Below are 25,192 nucleotides of genomic sequence, written 5' to 3' on the forward strand. Positions count from 1 at the left end.
GCACCGTCTGCACGGATGCTTGTTGACCCCATGGCTTGATTCTGGCTCTTAGATCCCACCTGAAGAGCACCAGGTGCTGCAGAGCCACGCAGCAGCACGTATTTCCTTCCCTGGGTAGCTCGTGGTCTAAATAAAACCGGCCGAGACGCACAAGGCTCATCAGACAGAAGCTGGGGCGGGGGGAGAGAAAGGGAGGAAGAGTTTGGAAATGGCAGGTGGAGCGGGAGCACATGGAGCAAGGGGGAGGGTGGGGATTAAGTGAAGCCGTTCAAACCCGGCAGCGCCCAAATCGGGAGCATCTCTTGGAGCCCTCGGTGCTGATGGTGTCCGAGCGTGCGCGGGAACACCTAATCTGGGAGGACGGGTGCTCTGGCTTCTCTCGTAATCTGACATAATTCATATCGCTGGCCGCGCTCCCGCCTGCCGTACAGCGACGCGTCAGCGAGAACACCCTGGTGCGTCATTCGCCAGCAGGGATTTTGGTTGTTCGACGTTACGGTGACATTTCACATAAACAGCCGCTGTCACGGAGTCTGGCAGCTGCTCTGCTGGAGTCTGTTGGCAGAGCGGGGCCTCTCCGAAATAGCTCTTGCTGATGTCTGACCTCTGCGATCTGGCTCGCTGGGAATTTTACTTCCCCTTTTATTCAGCAGCCGCTCTTTGGGCAAATAGCCTCCAGCGTCTCCCCGCCTGGGAAGGGCCGGAGCTGGGAGTGTTCAGAGCCGTTGGGCATCGCTAGGCGAGACCTGCACCCACCCCGGCATCGTTGGTGGGGAAGGCGTGCGCTGCGCGGGCGCTGCCTGGCTAAGGCTCGCTGCCAGCACGTCGTCAGTGGTCTTCCCCAGTGCGATAAACGGAGTTCCCATCGCTTACGGTGGTGGTCGGGTCTTCCTGTCACGGGGGTGAGTGACAATGGCTTAGACTGTAGGCACCGCTCTGCTTCAAGCAAAAGCCGGAGCGGTGTGGCTTCCTCGGTGGGGGTCGTATGCGCCGAGAGCTTCTTTGGCACTGCTCTGACTGCCTGTTTCTCTCCAAAATTCAGGCCCGTGCTGAGCTACAGGAGCCCCTGCAAGAAAACCTACCGTCATCTTCATCTCCGCTTCTGCTGGCTGTAGAAGAGGAGGAATGAATCCTGCTCTGCCTTGGATCCTTCCTCTTGGATGTGCACTGCTCCTCACAAAGGCAGCCGAATGCTTTATCTTGCCCAACTCGAGTCACCTGGAGAGCATTTTGAGTAAATATCAGGATGGCGAAACTCACTCCAGATCCAAGAGAGCCATTTTATTCTCAGACAGACAAGAAATATTGATGCTCCACAATAAGTTGAGAGGTCAAGTGTATCCGGTGGCCTCTAATATGGAATACATGGTGAGTCTAGCTCCTGATACCTAACATTATTAATTTTTTTTTTTAACTTTATTCTAATTTTCCTTACTTGCAAGAAATGTAGCAAATTTCCTCTAAAGTAAGTTTTTCTCAAGAGATTTCCTGGAGCAGTTTCATTCCAGAGCGGATGATGCTTTAAGATCACTGGACTGTTTTGGTTGGAACTGGCCACTAACGGGTCATTGAGTCCGTCCGCTGCATAGTTTCAGGACTGGTTCCATTATTCATAAACGAGCGTCTGGCCCAGCCCTGGACACATCTCCAGTGATGGCAATTCCACAGCCTGCCTCAGCAGGTTCTTCCATTACCTTAATGTCATAAAAGCATCAAATTTTCCCTAGTGTTTAACCCACGTTCTCCCTGTGAAAGGTTTCAGACCGCTGTGACTGGTGTTTTGGGGTGGCACAGGCCGCTCAGAGAAGCCTCTGATGGCCTTTGGGTTGCCATCAGCTCCTGCCCAACACTGGAGGTAGCATCTGCCCTTTTGTAATCCCTTTTTGATCCACTGATCACCGGGGATTATCGATGGGAGCCAAGTGTCCATGGTGCTGCCGGGGATCTGCTCGGCACCTTGGAGAAACGAGGCTCGAGGAATGTGGCTCCATCTGCGAAGAAGTTCAGTCCCTGGAATTAGCTGCAAAAACTCTGGGAGTTCATGGGCAGATGGGTCAGTGCTATTGGTTTTCGTAGTTCAAGAAACCAAAATAAAAGTTTGGTCAATGTGTTCTCCCACTTCAGAGGGAGAACTTAAAAGTATGAGTATGAAATATGTCTTTACCATCAACAATTCAGATGAATAGTTTTTCTTCACCTGATGCCAGAGTCCCTACTTTGAGCTATTTTTGATATGTCATCAAAATATTGCGGGACCAGAAAACGATGTAGGCAAATAATTTTTTTTTTGGTGCCTTTTCCCCATGTGCAAACATAGTTAAGACTGAAACTAGCCTGACTTCAACTGTGCACTCCTGCTGACAGATCAGATGATTAATGATTTGTTAAGACCGCGTTTAAAAGGGTAAAAGAAATAGTACACTAAATGTAATATAAAATTGTTTGCCAGCTGTGCTGAAATAAGTGCTGCAAATGGAAAATCCTGCCTTTTGTGACTGTAGGGAAAAGGGAAAGAGAAGGGAGGGCAGAGGACAGCAAGGAAGGACAGCTGGCACCCGCTGGTCCTCGTTAGCACTCGCAGCGCTGGCCTTTCCCCCCGCTTTTGCCAGAGACCTTTCCGAGAACCCAGCCTTGCATCTCCCCCTCGCAGCGCGCTCCCGCGTTCTCCAGCCGGCTGCCTGCGAGCTACTGCCAGAGACGAGGCGACTCGATGAGTTTCCAGAAAGTAAACGCAAAGCATGAGGAAGCCGAACGTGTTTTGGTTGGCTTTGAGGATCTGAGAGGGCTGCCGTTGCGGGCTGTCCGCTGGCCCGCTGCTGTTTTCGCTTGCCGCGTGGTTACACTTTCATGTTTGCCTTTGCTCGGTGCGCTTTTCTAGTGGTTTTTATGGGCGATTGAGGGTAAATGAAAGGGCCTTATATGCTGCGAAGAAAGAAGCCGAGTATAAGATGGTGCTACTTGGACAGGCTATAATCAGGCTTTCATGTATTCGTGTTTACCCAATATTACTTGGAAATGCTGTGTATATTCTGAACGTGAATTTTACTTTAATCCTTTGTTCTGCATAGGACGCTTCTCATTTGGACTCATTTAAGAGCATGGTCTGTCTTTAGTACCGTAGATAAACTTTTCTCTTTCCCTCCAGGGCCGGTGTGGAGCGTCACAGGCGATGTGCGCCGCTAATTTGCGGATAAGTAGGTAGAACTTGTTCTTGCCCATCCGCCTCCAGACGCTGCCTTGTGAAAGTCCTTCTCCCAGCTCCACACCTGATGCATTTAAGCGATCTGAAGTGGGCAAGGGGAGCTAATGTATTCCGGGAAAGGGACATGTTCATCTACTCCAGGATGAACTTCAGTCGGTGGAGACTGTTAATAAGAAAGCAGTCACACAGTGAGCCCCACGACTTATCTGGAGGTCAAAAGAATTATATACGTAGGGGATAAAGGTGAAGTGGAGTGAAGAAATGAAGAAAAACAGCTTTGCTGCTGGGTTTGTGTAATTAATTGGAAGCCAGCACAGATATTCAGTGTTAATGGAAAATGCGTGAGCAGTGTACGTCTTCCTGATGAAGCTGGTCAAATAAAGGGTTACCTTAACCCTACAACAGCTTTATAATTGACACTTCCACTGTGTGCTTGGACTTTATAACAGCAGGCTCGGCAGTGGATGGGCGCCAAGGCCAAAACAAACTCCTTGTTAATGAACCCAGAGTAAAAAGGACATAATAGTTCCCGAGACATCTTGACCTTTTAAGATGGCTTAGTCAGATGGCTCTCAGCAGTGATGAAAGGCAGAAATCTTTCCTCTTGTGGAGGCCTCAAAGACAGCTGGGTAAAGCAAAATTGTTCGGAGTACAGATTGCTGGAAGGAAAATAGTTTGTCTTCATGTATAAGGTATCCATCCTTTCTCTAAACTGTAGGGTGGTGACTTTCCTTGTCAGGGTGGGATAGTATTTCTGTTTGGGTTAGCAAAGCACGTCCAAGCTTCTGCCAGTACACGTCAGTCCTGGACTCTCATGCCACTTTTAAAAGTAAATTGCCAAGATTGCAAAAAGTCTAAGCTGGGGAGGAAAATGAGTAACCTGATCACTACAATCCAGGTGTCTAGGGTTAGGTTTGCAAATTAGTTAGGCTGAGTAAGTAGACTCCTTATGGGGTATATTCGTATTAAATCCAAACCCACAAGTTGCAGTATAGTGCCTCTATGCCATGCTCGTATTTCACGTTTTGTGTATACTCTACAGGGCCGTTACAAATTTGCAGGAGTAAAAGAAGGGCGTCCACGTGCTAAATCACTTGGAATTGCACATACCCGAAGGCTTCTCAATCTCTGCTTGAGAAGGAAACTGCATGTAGACATTTGCTGGCTTCAGTAGTCTTCCTAGATACTGCTTTGAATATTGGCATAGACAATTCTTGCAAGAGTAGCTGGGAAAGTCTGAAATCTTTTTTTTGTTTAAGTATGTTTATTGCTCTGAAATAATTCCAGCCTCCTGACCACATTCACGTCTGAGAAGCAAGAGGCAAATAACTGCTCTAATTTAAATGGGATGGCTTTGTAATCTGACGCCCGCAGAAATGAGCTTCTCTACTCATCAAGCACAAAGCCATGCAAAGACGTAGCTCATTCCCAATTGCCTGTTGAGTATCCTTTGTCCGAGTTCATTTATTTTATCCGTAGGCATCAAAGGAAGATGTAACGCATGTGTTCACATCAATTTCCATTTAATGGCCTATTGCTCATAACATCTCTGCATTAAATTAGGAGATTTGGAACATCTCCACCTTTGAGGCTGCAGGGAATAATGCTCTGCTAGAAAATCTGAAGTACTAGCAGCACATAACATCTTGGGAGACTTTCTGTGGCTTGTGTTGGATGGGAAGGCGGATTGTGGCTGGTCATTGCCTGGTGCAGAAAGTGGGAGACCACAAAAAGCTGTGTGTCTAGGCACAATTGCAATAGTCTGCTTGAACGTAGGTTTGGAAATGTGTGTGTGGTGGGTCAGATCCCATACACCTTCAAGGAGCTGGAGGGCTGAGATGGAAAATGGTTTTATTCCCTCTGTCAGAGCGGTGTCTGCACGGGCTTTTGCAGACTGACACGAATTTGCTTGGCCACTGGTCAGTTCAAAGCCTAGCAGATGAGCTCAGAGCAGCTCTGGGATGTTGTTGGAATTTGGGTTGCTGAGCACTCTTAATGATAAGCTGTTCTCAGAGGTCTGGGCTGTTAGCTCAGTTAGATGAGCTCATGTTTGCCTTACGAAGATAGTGTAGACACACCAAGTTCCAGGAGACACTGCGTTTTCCTGTCGTCTTGGCCAGGGACATGTGGTCCCTCCCCATCCCAGTTATAATTGCCCGAGACTGTGTTCAGATACTTACTCGGAATGAGCACTTGATGGTTTTTAAATGTGTTTGAGAGCCTAGAAGCCCTTCAGCCCTCCAAATGGGCTCTGACGAGTCCTTTGATATGTGTGAGATCAGGAGTTGCTTTTCTTCTGGAGCAGGCAGGGCTTGGAAAGACCAGCTGGTTGTGATGGTAAATGTCCAAAGAGGACATAATCTTGCGCTGGCACGTGAATGGGCTGGAGACACATTACAAGACCTCTCTTCTCTTTGGTTTTATTTGTAGGGATGTGTGGCAATATTTTAATCCTAACGAAGTATCCTCTAAGGACTGTTCTGAATAGACCAGCTGTCAGTAATTACACAACGAATTCAGGGCACTGTCTGCCGGGTCCAGCAAGTCTGGCCTTTAAAACAAATACACTCCTGGGCAGTGGAGCCAGTGAAGCCTCCTTTCCTATTTGCCTTTGTATCGTGTTTGAGCTCTCCTTTGGCTTACGGCTGGGTGATATTCAATGAGGACTGATCTCACACCGACGTCCTTCCCTCAGTGGGAACGCAAACAGGATTTGTCACTTCTAACCTGATGCCTGTTTCAGTGAGAGTTGTATTATCTGGACGGCGCAGGAGCTTGGCCACCTTTGTTAAATTTGACTGGATCCATCGGTGGACTCAGCAGTTATTCTGGAAGGAGAAGGGGAGATGGGACCCGGAGACTCAGACCCACACTCCTTGCTCAAGAGGTTGGGCTAAAAATCTCCACCTGTGTTGGTAGTGAAGGGCAGGAGCACACCCACCGTTGGAGTTCCCCTTGATGGGAAAGCTGGGAAATGTCCTGGTAGCGAGGACAATGGATGGAAAATTGTGCTGCAGCTACATCAGAGCGCTGACTGCCTGTTAGAAGTCTTGCAGATCTCAGAAATGGGTGTCACGAGGAAGCGCTGGGATCTCTGTCCCTGATTTTTTTTTTTTGTTTTGTTTTTTTTTAAAACAAATTAGAAGAACACCTGCCAAGAATATCTTGTTGTGTTTCAGGGTGGATAGTCTAGATGGGTTCTTGAGGTCCTACTGGGCCTGTTTTCTGCTGACCTATGCAAAGCATCTCCTAAGTAGCATGACATCAAGCAGGAAAAACAATAGACCCTTTAGTGCCCTGCCTTTCCACGGCAGGGGGACATCTTGAGAAACTTGCTTTTAGGTCAGGGCACATCATTAAAATGTGCTGGCTTCACAAGGACAGGCCAGACACCAGGGGTGAGCTGTAATTCAGTCTCTCCTCTGTTTGCTGTTGGTTGAGTGTCTTGATCTAATAAGCTTGAGATGACAAATTGACCTGTTCTTTTCTCTCCTCACCCCCTGCAGACCTGGGACGATGAGCTGGAAAGATCAGCCCACGCTTGGGCTCAGCAGTGCATCTGGGACCATGGGCCTAGTGCCCTCATCAGGTCAATTGGCCAGAACTTGGCAGTTCACTGGGGCAGGTAAGAGTTGGGGTGCTACCAGCTCATCGCAAAGAACAATTTATGGATCCTCCTTTAGAGCCAGTTGGAACGGTTTGCGGTGTTGACACTTAGTAGAACACTGGGGAGATGGGAGAAAAGGTGAGGATCGATAATTGGTATTGCTGCAGTAAAATGGTTATAACGATAATACCTGCAGCTGCCTTCGGCTGATTCTCCCCAGCAAACCAACACTGATGGGGCTTTGTTTATCTGGGTGCTGCAGCTGTAATGTGCCTGAGGCCACTCTCACTCCTTAAGGAGAACAGCCACAGAAGCTACAACCCTTGCTCCTAAAGCTGCAGTTTTGGGGGTGGGTTCCGGCACCATACTGAGAACCGGCTGAAAGCTGAAGTTTCTCAGGAGCAATGTCTGGATTCAGCTGCAAGTTCAGAACTCATTGCTGTAAACTTTTTAATTACCTCGTGCTGTATTTCCCGTAAATATTAATCCAGCTCCTAATTTCTCTTTACTGAAACCACTTTGCAGATGTATTTTTTTCAACTTCCTGGGGAAGGTTTTTAACCAAGAGTTGTTAACGCAGCTAGGAACGCTGACATTAAGGCTTCCAAATGGATTTGCCTCTCCATCTCATGGTGATTATTTGTTTATTGTTAAGCCCGTTATAGGTTAAGCTTGCTTTGTAGAGCAAACATCTTGTATGTGCGCAGGAGCCCTAATGGGTGGAAATGCAGTTATGCTCGTTGTAAATCAGGTAGAACTTGGTTGAAAGCGATGGAAATTTGCTGGTGTGAAATTGGCCCGATACGAAAATCGGGCCCGTTTTTGTTGGCAGAATTAAATAACGATTGGAAAGTGGAGTGATTAATCCACTGGAAACAAAGTCAAAAGATCGGCCTGTTCTTGGCTCCCCTACAAGTGTTCAAGATGGCCATGGGTTACTGATGGAGGCAGATCCAATCTCCCTCCCTTTGCAGTCGCTGAGAGGAAAAAGAAATCAGATTTATCTCAGTTTTTTCAGGAACGGGCCATAACTTGATTGCCTCAATTTCCTCTCCTGTAAAATAGGATTCGGAAAGTATTCACTTAATGACATCATGAGATTAATGTTTTTAAAATACTTCTAATGAATGATTTTTAATGAAGAGTTGGCTGAAGGAACAAACTCCAGTTGGTAATGATATCATTTGTATTTCTGGCTGCTTGCTTCATGCGAGCTGTTGAAAGCAATAAAAAGCAGTGGGTTTGAAGAGCTGCTCTGCTTTGATACAGGCTTTGCAATTGCTCTGCCTGCTCACTGTGTACGCAGCACCCAAAACGCATATGCGTTTCTATAGGTCGTTTTAACACCGTTTGTGGTCCCCTGAACAGCACAAGTAGCATCGGTGCCGTGAGAGACGGCAACGTCTTGTGCACGGTTTGCACAGAGAACGTCCAGCGTACGCGGGGGCTTTGTGTAGAGGGAAATTGCTGCGGTAAAAGGGGGGGTACGTCTGCCGACCACCGACTCTTCTGCACCACTACCTCCTGGTGTGGTGTGCGTGTGAAAAAGCCCACTCGCTTTTAAAGATCTTACAGCCTTAACCGCCTGCGCGCTTCCAGATTTAGCAAATTGCCCGGTGGTGAAATAGGTACACGATGGCTTTTGGTTTGAGATGATTGGCAAACCTTAACTTCGGTTTACTTTCAAAATACAACTTTCCACCAAACTAGAAGTTTTTTGTAGTTGTGTGGAAAAGTCAGGAGGACATTTCAGGTCAGCGGCACTTGAAGAGCATGTCAAACCTATAAATAATACAGAAAGTCAGACCGGGCTGTGAATCTTAGGGGGAAAAAGTAATCTTTAATGTTTTCAAGATTTTTTCAAGATTTTTTTTTCAAGATTTTCAAGACTTTTTTTTTTTTTCCTTCTGATCATTAGAACATTGGGTTCAATGAACAAATTAGAATCATTCTAAATCATTAGAACAAACACAGGTTCTTTAAGCAACACCTCCTCGATGAATGGAATTTGCCTTAAGAAACTTTTATATAAAAATCAGCAAAACTTGTATTAAAAAATCTGAGCTTACAATATGGCAGGAGGCTACAGGTACCGTTTGAAAACTCCTACCAGACCTCGGTGATTTAAGCTGTGACCGGTCTTTGCTCCTTCAGGTATCGGTCTCCAGCTTTCCACGTCCAGTCTTGGTACGACGAGGTGAAAGACTACACGTACCCGTATCCCCACGAGTGCAACCCGTGGTGCCCCGAGAAATGCACTGGCTCGATGTGCACGCATTACACCCAGGTAACGGCGACGAAAGGCTTTCGGACCTGTACTCCCCGCATCCCCCCGCGTCCCCGCTGCCACCGGCTGCCCGCGGTGGGGCAGTCCGCTTGTTTTCAACAACTGCGTTGCACTTGCAGATAGTCTGGGCCACGACGAACAAGATCGGCTGTGCCGTCAACGTCTGCAAGCAGATGAACGTCTGGGGCGAAATCTGGGAAAACGCCGTCTACCTGGTCTGCAACTACTCGCCGAAGTAAGGCTGATGAGCTGGGCTCTCTCCAGCTTTCCGAAAACTGGCGGGCTGCTTAACTAGCCCGGGGTCTGGGGAAGAGATTTCAGGCAGTCTAGACTGGCGGTTGTGGCTTTAAATTTTCTCTTTAGACGGCAGCACGGAGCGGGTTCGAGACTTCTGAGCGTTGCCTGGAAAACTGAATGAGGGGCTGGGGCCAGGCCGGAGCTTTGATGTTCCTGCCATGGGAAGGAGGAGCAGGAGAGGGCCAGGACGGTGCTGGCGCGGCTGCCGAGCGAGGCTCGCTCGCTCCCCGCTGCGGGGAGGCTGGGAGGGGACGGGGTGGTGGTGAACGCCGCTCCGGCAGCAGCCTCTCTACCCGGCCAGGAAGGCTGCGGCGGCGTGACGCCTTTCCACCGGCCCCCCTGCAAAATCCGCCGGATTACACACCCCGCTCTTCCGTGCGAAGCCAGCCCCGCAGCAGTCGCTGCTGGAAGCGAAGCGAGCTGGGGCCGAGAGAAATCTCAGCCTTATGAGCTCCCCGTGGCTTCAAGAAAAAAAAAAAAAAAAGTGAAATAGCCAAGTCTTGACTGATGCAGTTAACCCGATGGTCTGATTAACTTTCAAAATGGAAATCGCATTTCTTGACTGTTACATCCAGCAGAAGTTTCCTCCGTGGCATCAGCAATTAATATTTTCTGCTTTGACGGCTAATAGGAGAAATGCTCCCACTCCAAGTCCTTGGCTATTTGAATCTTATAAACAACACAAAATAGGGAAACCGCTATATGTGAACGGAGTGGCTTGGGAAGCGTCTGACTTCTGGGGATCATAGGGCAGAATAGCCCAGAGAAGGGAAAAAAAGAAAAAAAGCTGTGTGTGTATAGAGCTGGCAGCTCTACATAGAGCCCGGTGGGTGGGGTGCCTGAGCCCCTCTCCCCACAGTAGCTGCTGAGCACCTTGTGCTTGTGGTTCGGTGGGATTTCATAGCGGATCTCGTACGGGATCGCGCCGTCTCCCACGGAGCTCCTGCGGCAGGCTGGGCTATTTGCACATCATCCATTCAGGGCTGCCGGATGGAAAAATACTCTATTTCTGCAGTTTCTGCTTAATCTTTTCTCTCTGGCGTCGGTGCGCACTGTCCTCATCTAGCCTTATAGGTGGAGACAGCTGAAAGAGCAATAACTGACGGGTACGTAGCCATGGGCTGAACTCCGGCTCCTTCAGCCTCCTCGGCCCCTAAAGTTTGCAGTGCAGAGTGCCAAAAAGGGCTCCTCTTTCTGGGTAGTTTCTCGAGGAAAACACAGTAATCTGTTGATTTACTTCTCTTTACGTAAGATCGCGGTATTTATACTGGAGTTTAAGTTAAAAGTGATATCGTGCGCAATTTAAGTAAAACCCTAAAAATGTCGTCTTGGAGGTGAAACGGGGAGGAACGTCTCTCTTACAAGGCTTTCCTAGGCTGCCTGTTTAGTCTTCGCTTAGTTGCGCCGGGACTACGTTTCTGCAGCCGCAGAGGCAAAACTGGGGACTTGAGGGTGGCCAGGTTGGGTGAGGAGAAAGCGCAAAGTGCGGCTCTGTTTCCCAGATGATCTGGCGTGAGGAACCATGTATTTCTGGTGTTTTTTCTGTTTGGAAATGGCTCCGGATGGAAAACGGAGCAGCTTTTCAATGGTAAGAACCGTGCAGCTGCCTGGGGGTGTTGCAGAAAATGGCGGGAGGCTCATGGCTCTGATGAACGAGAGGGATGAAGGCGAGCGGAGGCAGCGGGCCGGCGGCCGCTGAGCTGCGGCCGAAGGATGACAGGCAGCACGGGGATGGAAGGAGCGGGGACAGGCTGTCTTCTCCCCATTTACAGCCCCCTCCCCAAGGATGAGCGCAGCAGAAACACCCCTTCGCCCCACTGCCTTTGCGCCAGGCGGTCTCGGGGACGTGGATGGGTATTGGGGTGTCTGACCGGTGCGCGTTACTCCTGTGCTTGCAGGGGCAACTGGATCGGAGAAGCCCCGTACAAGACCGGCCGCCCCTGCTCCGAGTGCCCGCCGAGCTACGGAGGAGGCTGCCAGAACAACCTCTGCTACAAGGGTAGGTGGTGGGGAGCCTGGGGCACCCCCCGGGTGGGGAAAAGGCCGGAGCAAACTTATGCCCGGAAACTTTTAATTAGAAGCAGCCGCAGCTTTATGCGCCGTTTAATTAGCCGCCCTTAATATTTCGGCATCGCAGCCCGTGGTAAATCAGTGACCGCCGCCGAAACCGAAAAAATCTGAACTGCCTCAAATCGCGCCGCCCTTTCCCCGGCGAAAGCGAGAGCGGGCGCTCGGGCGGGGGAAGCTGCTCCCAGCGCCCGCGGGTTTGGCTGGGGAGCTCCGGTGGGGCTTCGGGCGCTGGCAGGCTGCGGGCGGGAGCCATCCCATCCTCGCGGGGCTGCTTCGGGAAGGGAATGTTCTCCAGCGCTTACCGGAGGCGACGTGGGTGGGCAGAGCTTGGCCGCCTGCCCCACTCCTTCGGGAGCCGGGACGGAGCGTTTTCCTCTCTCCCCACCTCGGTTTTCACGGCTGCGAAAGGAACACAGCGATTCGTGTCTCTTGGAGGAGAGGAGGGGATGGTGGACGGTTTTTCCTGACGTGTGGAGTTCTCTAAAAAGTATTATTCACACCGAAACCTCCGGGGAAGCTGCGCTACCCCTCTGGCGGGCGGGATATTCTGGGGTTACGCACCGAGGGCGTTTTTCTTCTCCCATGTGTTTTGCTTCGCAGAGAACCGGGTCTTGCAAACGGGCAGGTTCCCCGGAGACTTGCCCGAAACAGAAGTGGATTTTGCCGCAACGCTGCGTTTATCTTTTTTAGCCTAGGGTTGCGGGGCCGGGGGGAGGTCCCCGGGGTGCAGGTGGGTTGCGGGGGGAGAGGGGAAGGGATGCCCCGGTGGTGGAAAGCCCTCCCGGAGCCGCCATCCCTCTTCCCTTTCTTTGCACCGTCCCTCTCCTCATCGCCGGGGCCGAGCGCGGCGTTTCGGGTCGCGCCGGCCAAGCGGAGCGCATGTGGCTGGCGCGGCTGCCGAGGCGCCTTTGCCCGCCGGCAGCGGCGGGCGCCCGTTCCCCGGCGGAGGTAACGCGAGGGAGGGGCGCGCCGGCGGGCCCGGTGCTCCACCGGGGGAGAGGTGAAGGGCGGGGGGGCGAACCCAGCTGGGGGGAGAAGAGGTTCCAGCCGCCTTCCCCAGTACCAGGGCCCTCTTTCTGCACGTGCCCTTCAGCAAACCTGCGTTCTCCTCCAGAGGAAGAGCTGTGTGGGAAACGGAGGAAGAAACAGCAGCACTTTTTTTTTTTTTCTTCACTCATTAGCGGGGGTCGTTTCAAACCTTGATCGCCAGATGCTCCAAATGCCGGTTCGTGGGAGAGGGGCAGATCTCCCCTCTGGTGCCGCACCTGCCCTGGCAGCAGCCCCTTCCCGGGGGGGGGGGGGGTGCGTTTCCAGCTATTTAAAAGCAGATCCCCATCGAACTAAATTGCCTCCCTCAAAATACGAACCTGTCTGACTGACTTCCCCGTCAGTGCGAACACGCTCTAATTATTTTTCATCTCCCCTTCTAACAAGATTACCGCTACGAAGATCCCGTCGTCGCTGAGACGGATGAGACTAACGAAGTGGAGATCTCGCAGGTCGCGGAGCAAAAGCCGGTGCAGTTCTACCCTCCGGAAAACAAGCCCATCAAGCCCAAGAAAATCATCCCAGACTCCCACATGAGTAAGATGGCCTCCTCCTTTCTCAGCTCCTATAAATTTTAAAGTACCTTTATGGGAAAAGGTGTGGAAAGGGATGAGGAGGCTCTGGGAAAAAATAACAGGGAGGAAGTTTGAGTGGAGGGGGAGGTAATCTGTGCGAGAACGAGCTGTTAATTACAGCAGAAACGTGCCAGAGCGGGAGCAAAGCTTTCAAAAGTCACTCGTGCCTTCTGCACGTCAATCTGCAACAGCCGTTTGTTCTTTTAAAACGTCTTCAGGAAGTATCGATGAGCGGAGGGTCCCCAAGAGCAGAAATCACTTTAGGAAATACTGGTTTTATTTCCCATTTAAAATACTCCACACTCAGCACTTATGCCCTTTGCAGCTTTTCTGTTTTTTTTTAGTTTGGTTTGGTTTGGGGTTTTTTTATGTTTAGTTTGTTTCCTTTTTATTTGTTGCTTGGGAAGATTTCTGAATTGTGGAGCTGGTAGTACTTACTCAGTTGTTTTCTAATCGCTGTTAATTAAAAAGAGACTATTGTGAAAACAAGGTGAGGCAAGCCAACGCATCCTTTTCAAGTTTATCTACCAGCATCTCCAGAGTCTGTAATTAAATGGAGAATGAGAGCTCTGGCTGCAGACCTCGGGCTGTAAATCCAAGCCTTCAGCTGTCAGATGTTTCTTCTTGCTAATATTTCCACAGACACCTGTCTCAGGTGAAGGGCTAAAGAGGCACGAACTGCTCCAGGCTGGTTGGTCTGAGATAAGATTTTTACCTTGCTGTACCAAAGACCTCCAGGAAAGACACAGAGTGGTTGCTCATCTCCGCAGCTCGAGAGCAGGCTGTGGCAGTCCCTTTAATTTTAAAAATATTTATTTATTTTATTTTTTCTCCCCAGCACAAGTCATTACCTGTGAAACCAAGATGAGAGACAAATGCAGAGGCTCGACATGCAACAGGTAGCGTTTTATTGATCCCTCTTGGAGCGCTGTGGGAAAAAGTGGCCCCAAAATTGTCTGGTTCTTGTAAACATAGGATAGGCTATACTATGTATTTTTTGTGACTATCTAGGTGGATCTCTCTTTTTTTTTAAAAAAAAAAAGCTTTAATTTCTCTCAATACAGAGCCTTCAGCCAAGCCTAGCAATAAGGTGACTCAGTTTATTTTATTCAGCCGTGATGACCCACAGTTTCAGGTGCCCAAAATCGTTTAATAAATTTTGCCAGAGTAATTTTTGAGCCTTTTTCATGCATTCCACCGTGGTCCAAGCCAGACTAATAATTCATGGCTTGTCCCCTCCCTGCCAGTCAAGAACTTCTGGTTAAGGTTTCTGCAAAGAACGGGACAGTTTATCACTTGGAGAAAAACCAAACCCACAGAATCTAAATATTGGTCAGGCTTTTAAGGAGGGTGGAGAAACAGTTTTAAAAAGTAGTTATTTTGCAATCTTGTTTTTAAATGGAAGAGTTACGTGAAATGAATGGAATGACTATTAAATGAAATAGAGTCAAAGTCTGTTTTTCTTGAATTGTTTTTTCGCCACCCTCAAAGATACATATCTTTACTAGGTATTTGTGCCCAGCTGGCTGCTTGTACAGTAAGGCAAAGATCTTTGGAACATTTTATTATGAGAGTGTAAGTACCTTTTAATAGCTCATAGGTGTAATTTGTGGGGAGTTAGCAGTAATAACAGAAATGGGAAATGCCAACAATTCTGGTGTAATTTGGCTTTTCGTATTCTTCAGTTGTGGCGCTGTAAAGTGGTGCTAATAAAGATTATCTGTATTTTCATCATCTCAGTGATGAAAAAAAGCAGCAGTCTGGAAAGGCAAAGTGATTCCGGACTTGATTTTGTCACGAATGCCCTTAATGTGCAATGAAACCCATGGAGAGTGAGGGATGGGGATCAATAGAGAGCTCTTACAAAGATCTCGTCTGCGGTGTGGGCAGCTGTCACGCTGAACAGAAACTGTATATGAAAAGCACTGTTAAATGTTGTAACTAAATCGTGTTTTGGGCTGATTTGCTGGCTGTTGAATTAGCAAGATAGTTTATAAATAAATAAAGCATGGCACTGTTTTCCCATCAAAACTGCTTTTGGGGTGAAGAAAGGCTGAAGGGGGTTTTGTGCAAAAGCTTTTTTGCTTTCCCCGTTCTCACTGTTGGTGCATGTCTGCATCACCCGTGGTGGATCTTTGCCCTGCAACTTCTGTGACTGCAGACAGCCGCCTCCTCCAAGTGGTTTCAGCAAAATATTTTGGGTTTGAATATTTGGTTGAGAACTGGAAATATTTCATACTGGTTGTTAATTTCCAATGCTGCTTTTCGAAATTGTACCTAAATGTACGGTTTTGTTATTTAAAAAAAGCTTGCCGTTCAACCAGGCAGTGCTTAAAATAATAATAATAATAATAATAATAATAATAATAAAAGAATAAGGCTGTGTTGGGAGAGTAAGATTTAACAACCAGGTTCCAAAGGAGCGTACTCAGCTTATTCTCCATTTGGCGCTTCGGCGGTGGTTCCATTTCGCCTTCATTTCTTGCGCAGCGGTTGGTCAGCGTTGCTCTGTGAATGGGGTTTATGTCGCATATTATTTGTGTTTCTGCTCTTGTCAGTCATCAAGCATATGTCGTGCTGCAATTCATTACGGCATCCTGGACAATAAAGGAGGACTGGTTGATATCACGAGGAAGGGGAGGACACCGGCTTTCGTGAAGTCTACCAGGAACGGCGTGGAGTCCTTTAGGTACTGCCTTCGTGAAAGGATTTTTGAATTTGCTTTAAATATAGGCAGATGTCCAGCCGTCTGTCTTACTCATATATAGACATAATGATTCAAGTAATTCTGGTATGCTTACTTTTTTAATAAATGATTTTGTTTGCTTGTTTTGCAGGAAAAGTAAGCCTTCAAACGCATTCATGGTTTCCAAAGTCACAAGTAAGTTTTAGCAGTTGAGAAGAAATCGTTGTTGCTGGAGTTTTATGGGATACTTGAAAACATAGTTCCTTACAGTGCTCGTGTTCATTTTAAGTGCTCACGTCAGGTGGTTCAGGGCCACAACTAAACCCTAGAGTGGTGGCCCATCACCCACTATGGGCACATTCACCATCAACCACCTCATTTTTCTGTGGGGATCTAGGAGGAAGGTACAAAAAAAGGCGATAACGGGCCGTCTCCGGCAGCATCTCCTGGTGATGGGTCACGGTCTCCAAACATCACCTGCAGCGTCACAAGTTGCTGATAGTAAAGTGATGGAAGATGAGCTCTCCTTGTATGAAAGCCTCAGTCTAGTGGGAACACCGTATAAAACCTGAAAAAAATAGTACCTAATGTAATAGTATAATGAAACGCATAATACCTATGAAATTAGTTTACAACAGTGAGTCGTCGTATTTATGATGAGCGTATAAATAAATACCGCGGAGTTCTACTTTTTAAAAAGTTCCCACTTTCTGAATATCTTTAATTCCTCCTCCTACATATGATCATAATTTTGATGAGATCCACTTTCAGGGAAAACTATAGGCGCCGGGTTATTTGGACTCTATGTCGGGAGCTGGAGCAAAAACACACCATCTTGTGCGTCGGCTGCTTTTCTCTTTCGCAAGCTGCGACCTTTTTGAGGCCACGCTGCAGCGTAGTAGCGGGATTTACGCCGGTCAGCCCTCTCCTGGGTGCGCGCCGCCGGTCGCGGAGCGAGCAGCTTTCCTCCCGGCGCCCTCAGCGGGACGCGGGTCTCCCCAGGCGCGTTGCGTGACCGCGACTTGTGTTCTCCGCGGCTGCCCGAGCGGTTCGCTCCGGTAACTCGCCTCTCCGTGTTTATTCCCGCAGCACAGACGCTGGATTGCTACACCACGGTAGCCGAGCTGTGCCAGTTCAAAAAGCCGGCGACCCACTGCCCAAGGTAACCGCGTGCCACGAGCGCGAGCCCTGCTTGCTTTCGGCTTAAACCCGCCCTGCGCCGAGGACGGGGGATGCCCGGGTCCCCAAACCCGAGGGCTTGCAGGAACAGAGCCTATTTTACCAGACGCACTGGAGGAGGGGGCCGGGAACGGCGTGTTTCCTCCTGCCCCCCCTGCTTTCCTTGGCACCACGAAGAAAAATTCATGTTAAGTTTTCGGACCGCTTCAGGGTCACGGATAAGTCGGGCTACGCAACCCCGTTTCGGCGCACCCCTGGGAACGCGCGTGCGCCTTGGCATCTGCCTCTGGTCCCCTGCGCTCGCTGGGTGTTGCACGGGGTTTTCCTTTCCACCTTTAAGCGTGGAAGAAGCTTGTTCCAGCAAGCTGCTTCGCCCGGGTGTAAGTCGTGGCAGGGCAGGGGGGCACAAGCACGTGCGAATAATTACGTGCACGGCATTGTGCAAAAATATAGGTACTCCCTTTTGAAAATGTCATAAAAGACCAATCCCTCTTTTAGTGCTGTAAACACCTCTATGTGCAGTTCTGCAGTAACTACCAAATGTCATCTGAGGGGAACAAAAGATTAAATTCACTCTTGCCACCTGCAGCCCAGATGCAGGCACTTGAAATCTCCCAAGAATGCAGCTTGCTTTCCTGTGGAGCCCTGATATAGAGAATAAATATGAATAAATTGTTTTCTAGGATTTATTGTCCAGCCCACTGTAAAGACGAGCCATCGTACTGGGCACCGGTGTTTGGCACAAACGTTTACGCAGATGTGAGTATGCTCCTCTCCCGGGTGAGCCCGTGTGTCGCGACGTCTGTATCGCAGAGCCGGGGTCGCGCTCGGCGATTTAGGGAAGAGAATCAAACTTTTCGTGATCATTGCAGTGCGGGGATGGGCACATGGGGATGAAGGAAGAAGTAGCACCAACAGCTACAACACCAGGCTGGGGTCAGTGGGCTTTGGGAGTCCTTCCACTTTCTGGCACTGACGTATTCTTATGGACTTGGGCAGGTCACTTAGCAGTTCTGTCCCTTATGGGCTATGGCTGTGAAACCAGGGTAGTGCTTGTTCGCCTTTGCAAAATGTTTTGGGATCTACAGGTGAACACCAAAGGGCTTTTATTATATGCTATCGCACTACATAGTTGGCAGAAATAGGCCTTCTTTCCCCTTCCTTGTCATCCTCTTTCCGGGGAGCTGAGCAGCGGTTTTGAGCAGTCAGGATGCAGCCCAGAGCAGGGGAAAGAAGACATGTGAGTTGGTTTTGTTGGTTTGTTTTTCTAGACTCCGCTCATGGGGATGAGCAGAGACTTGATGCTAAAACTAGGCAGAGTGTCTTTTTTTTTTTTTTTTTTTACTCTCTTAATATTAGGCCTCTAAAAACTGGGTTTCAATGTTTTTCCATTTGTTGGTGCCTCTTTTTATTTTTTTCTTTTTTTCCTTCTTTCCTCCCCTCCCATCAGAGATTGTATTTAGAAGTGCCAGCTGCCTGGCTGGTGTGCAGTCTGTAGGAAAACGCTTTCTGAAGGCCTGGGGGAAGCAGTTGGCAGATCATGGACCCCCAGCTTGGGGTTGGTGTGGAGCTTTGCAGCCTCCTGAGAATAAGCATCCTGAAGAAATCATATGCTAATTTGGGGCAGGCAATTATGAAATCCATTTTAAACCCCCCTATTTTTTTTATTTTACTTGACATCAATTTTCTTAAAGGTTGAGCTGTACAAACAGGTTAGCCCAGACCAACTCGCACGCAAATGCATCGGGCAGCTGCCACCCCGCGGTACCTGCCTCGCTGCGTGCTCCAACCTGCAGGAAATGGGAAATAGTTTTCTCTTTTTTACTGAGGACAAAACTAGCTCAGATTACCCCGAACGGGGCCTGCGATTACCAGGGTATCGGGCGAGGAGCAGCATCCCGGGCTGGCATCGTTTCCCAATTTGTACTGGCGCAAAAGGATTAGCGTCCTTTAATGAATCTCAAGCTCCGTTCCCTACTGTACCCCCTGGGTATTGTTTCATAAAGGAGGGCACGGACTGTGATTTGGGAGAGAAATAAAATAAAATAATAAAAAAAGCGTATTTGGCCACTTCCTAGAGGGTTTGGTTAATCTTTTTCCGGTCTACTGTACTAATAGCGTGGTGCGAGTGTAGTAAGGAAAGCATTTAGGTTTTTATGAGAGCGTGAGATTGGTAGCAAAGCAGGTGAAACCGGTGGGGGAAAAGGAGCTCGAGGTGGCTGTGGAACGCGCTGCCAAGGCAGAGGCATCGCTGCTGGGAGATGCTCCGGCTGGAAAGCTGACAAAACGCGTGCCCTGCGGGGAGAGCTCGGGCAAAGGCTTTTCCCGGGGAGCGCGGGCTGTGCAGGATGCTCTCCAGGAGGGGATGCTGTGAATTAACCCAAGCTCGTGGCCGAGGAATAATTAAGACAGAGAATAGACTGGATTAGACGCGTGTTAGTCTTCTGGGAGGGCTCGTTGGCTTCACGGCTAGAGTGGCACCCCCGTGGCCCTGCGGGGACTTGTGCCCCAACTGCGTCGTCTTAAATAAGTTACCTAAAAGCAACGAAGCATTTCGCCCCGTTTCCAGCCCGCGCTCCCTGCGGGATACCCTCCGGCCTCTTAGCACCTTCTCCAAAACACCCATGTGCTAAATGCTCTGGCGGGTAAGGGGTTGGTGGTCCAAGCTGTGATGACAAAAATGCTTGGCTAGCCCGTGTAACTGGACCCGATTCACCGCGCTTTTGGCCCCAGACAGCGCTCACGCTTACGTCATCCCAGGAAGGCGTGTGAAAATTTTTTCTGCCATGAAGAGCAAAGCTCTGACGTGAAGAATTGGCAGTTTTTATGGGATAAGCCTTATTCAGGGGGCATAGGCACCACTATCTCCGTTTATGTTAAGGGCTTTTTACCCACTTTAAATGTATTCTGATGGATTTTTTCACTTCTCATTATCAAATTATCTCAGATTGTGTGTTTATAAGATTATTATCTCCTGGGTACTACTGGTGAAATGAAGCACAAAGAGATATTGGCCACCTTTGTTTGAAAAAGCAGTGCAGGAAATGGTTCATGGCGAAATTAGTAAGACTGTGGAACAGGGACACAGAGGAGCCTTAAAGTTTGGGGTAAATGAACATGAAAATATGTTGTGGGAAAAGTTCATGCCCAAATCCCAGGTCTTTCCACCGAATGGCATTACTTTTTGGTGAGAACAGACTTGCTGCCTGCATGCAGGGTTTGCAGATTAAAGCAGCACGTGGGGACACGGGGGAACGCATCCAGCATCCTTCCAGTGCTGAAATTAGTAGCGTGAAGCAGCTGGCTGGGGAACAGAAAATTTGTTGCCTCTTTTCCCTTGTGGCACGTGGGGAGAAAAAAATAAAAAATTTCTGTGAAGACGTGACTGTGCCTGGGAGATAAAACTCAGCTTTTGCTAGTGTGGACGGGGCTGGTTCTGGGATGATGCCGGCGCTGTGGGAGCACCCGAAGGTCTTTATCAAGGCTGCAAAAGCTTTCAAACTTCACAAGACGCTGTCCCTTGTCACTCTGCCTGGCTCCTAGCGTGACACACGCTGTGAGGGAAAGCTGTCCCCATCCCTGCTCGGTCAAGCTTGGGGGGAAAGCAGCGCTCTGCTCTTGAGAGAAGGTCTTTCAGCCGCGGTTGTGCAGCAACCAGGCGGAGGAGGATGGATCACCTGCGTATCTGAGCCGGGTGGCTCAGCTCTCGGGAGGTGCGGTCTTAATGATTTAACCGGTCACACTAATGAGGAAATTATGGGTGATTAAACTCACAGTCGCAGACTGTCGCTAATGGCCCGCTATAAAAAGTATAGTCATTTCACGGTGTATGCCTCAGAGTCCACTTTTTCAGGAGATGCTCTCAGAGCATCCCAAGGGGCTGCACCACGGAAAGCCGTTGCGTTGTCTGTACAGCTGTCGTGCTTCTAAATCTGAGGGGAGGGCCTTTATTCTCTCAATGTCTCATCTTCCAAAAGCTCTGCGATCAATTCATCAAAGCGAAGCCTGGCCTGGGATACGGGAGGGCTGTAATCCAACAGAGCGATAAGGGGAAGTTTGGGGTAAGGCAGTAAAAAGCCTGTTGGTCAAAGCTTTCGGTAAGCGGCAGAACAGCAAGTCCTGGAAAAAACCTTGAAAAGAACATCCTTTAGCATGTCTCTCAGCGGAGAGTGTTGCAAATTGATCCAGGACAGTTTAATTTTATGAGCCAATTTTAGATTTACAGATTTCCCACTGCATACTAGAGTGAATTCAAAGCATATCTTCCAAACACAGCGTTCCCTTGCTCCCTTGACCATATATAGAAGCAAAATACCAAATTGGAACGCAAAACTCAGACGGCTGCCAAGAGATAGGCCATCCAAAGTGATAAATATATAGGGGACACGGCAAACCTGCCATATACGGCTGCAAGAACGAAACAGCACGATCCGTATTGTGTGTACGCAACCGCAACCCTTGCCCTCGGGACTGGTTTCGTGGCGCTTTCTAGGAATGGGGGAGTTTGTGGGGTTGGGATTTCCACCTGCAGCAGTTCCCTGTGCAAAGCTGGTTTTTGCTTTTCCTTATTCCAGCTCGCTGTGTGTGACTCCTCCAGAGGGTTGATGGCGAGGTTTGTGCTGTGCCTAAGCCTTCTCTGCTTTTGCTCTCTTTTCTGGATGCTTTGGGAGCTTAGTCATCGGTTGTGAGTGTTTGCTGTTCCTCCAGCTCTTCTGACTCTGCACATCTTGGAGAGCAGGGTAACGGCACTTGGTGCAACAGGGAAGCTTTAGTCCTTTCAGAAGTGTTGCTCTCCCTCCGTGCTCGGTGTTGTCTTGTGGAGTAATGCCTGTCCAAAAACTATGCCACTCAATGGGTGCAGTCCTGTTTTTCTTAGAAAGAAGGATGTGAACTGTCGTGGATAATTGGTGGCCATCTACCTTAATTCCGGAAAAGCCGCTGTTTTTCAAGCAACTGGGTGAATAAACTTTGCTGAGGTGGCTGGTCGCTAGCAGAGCGTTTCACCGCAGCGGTTTCTCTGGTGCAGACCCAAAAGGCACTGGCTGGAAAGTTGTCCTTGATTCAGCTTTGGCCCGGGATAATCTCCCAGGCACAGCTCCACCGCAGAAGGGAGTGGTGCAAAGGCTGCTTGTCCTCTGCTGTGGTGCTGGATCTTCTTAGAGCCAGGGCTTGTGATATACCTGCAAGATCTGGTCCATGACATCTTTTATCCCTGGTCTGTCCATAAGGAGGACCAAATTTTTTCATACTTTTTTTCACTCCACTCTTCTTTTTTTCTTTTTTCCTTTTTTTTACTCCCTGCTTTTCCTTGTTGCTAACAGAGATGGTAAATCTCCAGATACAAACTGTCTATATTTTATAAGTCAAAATAATTAATATTTTTCAGAGCTCCAGTATCTGCAAAACTGCAGTGCACGCAGGAGTCATTTCAGACGAAAGAGGTGGTTTTGTGGACGTGATGCCTGTAGAAAAGAAGAAAAGTTACGTTGGCTCCTTAAAGAACGGAGTCCAGTCTGAGAGGTGGGATTTTTTCTTCATACTTTCCTCTTATTCTCTATTCTGTGTTCAGTGGTATGTCAAAGTCAGCAGGTCTCAGCCAGAGAGGCTGGTGGATTGGAAATACGTGACTTAATAGAGTCACTGGGAATCTTGAGACCCAAACAAATAGAGCGTGTTACCCTGCTCTTACCTTCCACAGGTGAGTAGCTGCCTTCAGACTGGTGTGAAAGGTATGAAATGTTGTTAAGCCTTGGTTTATTTTGTTACAGTATGAGTCCATATTAATGCATTTTGTTGTGTGTGTTTAATACATGAAAAGATAAGCATGGGTATTTCTGCAGCTTTCAGCCTGGGTCTTTGAGGCTTAAAATTGGGATGATTTCCATTCAGTTCTGGGGTGTGGGATGCACTTATATTTAACTAATTTCCTCTGTTCCCTCTGAAAGAAACATGAGTAAATTAACTTCTTGAGAGATGATCAAACAGTTTTTGAAGGTGGATTTGCCACCCTTGTAATTTCTTTGTCGTTGCTTTTGGGCCAACCTTGCTGGTTTCAGTGTACAATTGCAAATCAGCGCTTCCAAAATCCTGCGCCTCCGGGTGGTTGCCGTGATAAAGTCACGACTCATTGAGTGCTTTCTAATTTAAAACTTACGTTTCAGTCTGTGATGTATTTGTTCAGATATTGGTGTGATGGTACTGATTTCTCAGAGCAATATTTGCAAACATAGAACTTCCCATGATTGGGGGGATTTTGGTCACTGCTAACACTGCTCTGTCTGCTCCATGTAGTAACTCTTTTATAATTATCATAAGGAATCCAAACGAGTTTGCTATTTTTATTCTAATAATGGATATCCCAGCATGCTGTAGAGCATCTTAGAAAATAAAAACAGACTAAGACAGGAAAGCTATAGGCATTAAATATGGGCTTCTTTAGTGTAGATCTATCATGGCCAGCATTTTGCAGTCGTGTGATTTGCGATTCGGTAGATTGGATTTAGGTGACCGACCTCCTGTTTGTATGAGTTTTCTTCTAGCTCTGTCTTGCTTTCACTTACTTTTTATACTACCAGACAACTTTTGACTTGGATGGTGGACTCTGCCCTAGCTAAGAATAAACTCCAGAGCTAGCAGTGACACGCAATATGAGCACCAGGTGCTGATCTAGGAGGTGAGGGAAACCAAAGACGTTCTCGCAGCAGGGATGAGCATGAAGGTTTGGAAAATCTTATTTACGCTCAGCAATAAGGAGCACCTTCATGCCGCGAGACCCACTGGACACTGAGATAGCTTTTCAAAGGTCAAGGTGAAAACCTTGCCCTTTAGGACACTGGAAATAACCTTTGGTAAAGGAACATAGCCAAACAGGTATGGGAAAAGGTTGCCCTTAGGATTTACTGAGTCTTGGCGTTTGTTGGAATGTGTATTTTGCAGGAATATGAAATTTTGCCTTTTTCCTGGGTTTTTTACAGCCCAGCAGAGCTGAAGTAGTGAGGGCTGGGAACAGAAACAGCCCCTTGCCCCCATGCACTCGGGGTCGGAGCTGTTGGTGGCACCTCTGCAGGCTGAAAACGAGTATCTGTATTTATTGTCATTTAACGTGAGCTGATCTGGCTGCTCCCGTTGCCAGCACCAGGAGATGGGCCAGACGGGCCCTGGGAACCTGCCAGCCTGTTTGACAACTGTTTTTAGGAAAGCATGTTCCTCTTTATGCCCGAATCCCTGCATAAGGGAGCACAATGTTCCTTGGAAAAAAATGCTAGCACTGTAAGAGAGAGGCTTTTGCTTCCCAGCTCCTTTTGTTGGCATTAGCACTGTAGATTTGGATTGAAAGCGTAAAATAAAGGCAAACTCGTGGATTTGTGCCTCTTCTTTTTCATCCTTTGCCTTTCTCCTGCTCCTGGTAGGGCCACAGCAGCACAGAGCCAGCGTGCTGAAGCAGTGCCCCCCAAAGAAATTCGGAATTGCCTGTAGATCTGCCACACCCCGGGTCCTGCAGCGCCTGCATTTGGTTCATTACATATTTTTTTTTTTTTTTCTCCAGCTTGAAGAATCCTTCAGATGGAAACGCTTTCCGAATTTTTGCTGTGAAGCAGTAAATTCCCAGGGAAGGTGCAGGTTTCTTTGGGAGAGCGCTCTGTTGGTCTCCAGAGACAGGAAGGCTCCTCTGATGGCATCAGCTCTGACCGTACCCTCCTTGCCGATCTCTTTCAGGGAATTAAAAAAAGAAAAGGAAAAAAAAAAAAAAAAAAAGACACCAGGTTCTGACTCGGCTGTTCGCATCTCATCGCACCCGTTCGGCGTTGTATCTTTTCGTTTCGTGTTTTTGTTTCTCTAGGGGCATTCAGCAATGATAAACTCTTCTAACTTTTCCATTTCTGAGGGAGGTGTGCCACGCAGGACGGCGGTGGCTCAGTGTACAGCAGGCGTAGGGATCTCGGCCTGGCCCTGGATGGCGTTTTTAGGGTGTGAAGCATCTACTGCGGTGGACGTGAGGATGTGCATTGCAGAGCAAACGCAGAAGCGCGCAACTGTCTAGGCGCTGGACCCTTTGAAATGAGAAACTCCTTTGAAAGTTGCATCTTTTGGGGAGAGGCTGGGCTTTGGTAGAGTGTTTTTGTGTACGTTTGATGTTTTCTGTGCAAAAGAAAAGAGAATTTTGTATTTTTTTCCCAACGAGGTGGCATGCATCAGCACTGCTGTGTAAGGCTGCTGGGGCATGGCTCTAGGCTAAGTTGTT

The 25,192-nt window shown here is 48.4% G+C and overlaps 1 protein-coding gene across 1 annotated transcript; it reads left to right on the forward strand.

Moving 5' to 3' along the window:
- Positions 1 to 1,125: 1,125 nt before the first annotated feature.
- Positions 1,126 to 25,192, forward strand: CRISPLD2 (cysteine rich secretory protein LCCL domain containing 2; the record flags this gene model as incomplete). The annotated part of the gene is made up of 14 exons (XM_082005741.1): positions 1,126 to 1,368; positions 6,709 to 6,827; positions 8,964 to 9,096; positions 9,216 to 9,331; positions 11,292 to 11,392; positions 12,898 to 13,047; positions 13,924 to 13,984; positions 14,594 to 14,660; positions 15,644 to 15,774; positions 15,923 to 15,966; positions 16,861 to 16,933; positions 17,634 to 17,709; positions 22,337 to 22,470; positions 24,497 to 25,192. 14 exons carry the CDS (start codon positions 1,126 to 1,128, stop codon positions 24,549 to 24,551), a joined length of 1,503 nt encoding a protein of 500 aa, XP_081861867.1. The 3' UTR covers positions 24,552 to 25,192.

This window comes from Phaethon aethereus (genome assembly GCF_964289735.1).
Source record: "Phaethon aethereus genome assembly, chromosome: 13".
NCBI classification, from domain to species: Eukaryota; Metazoa; Chordata; class Aves; order Phaethontiformes; family Phaethontidae; genus Phaethon; species Phaethon aethereus.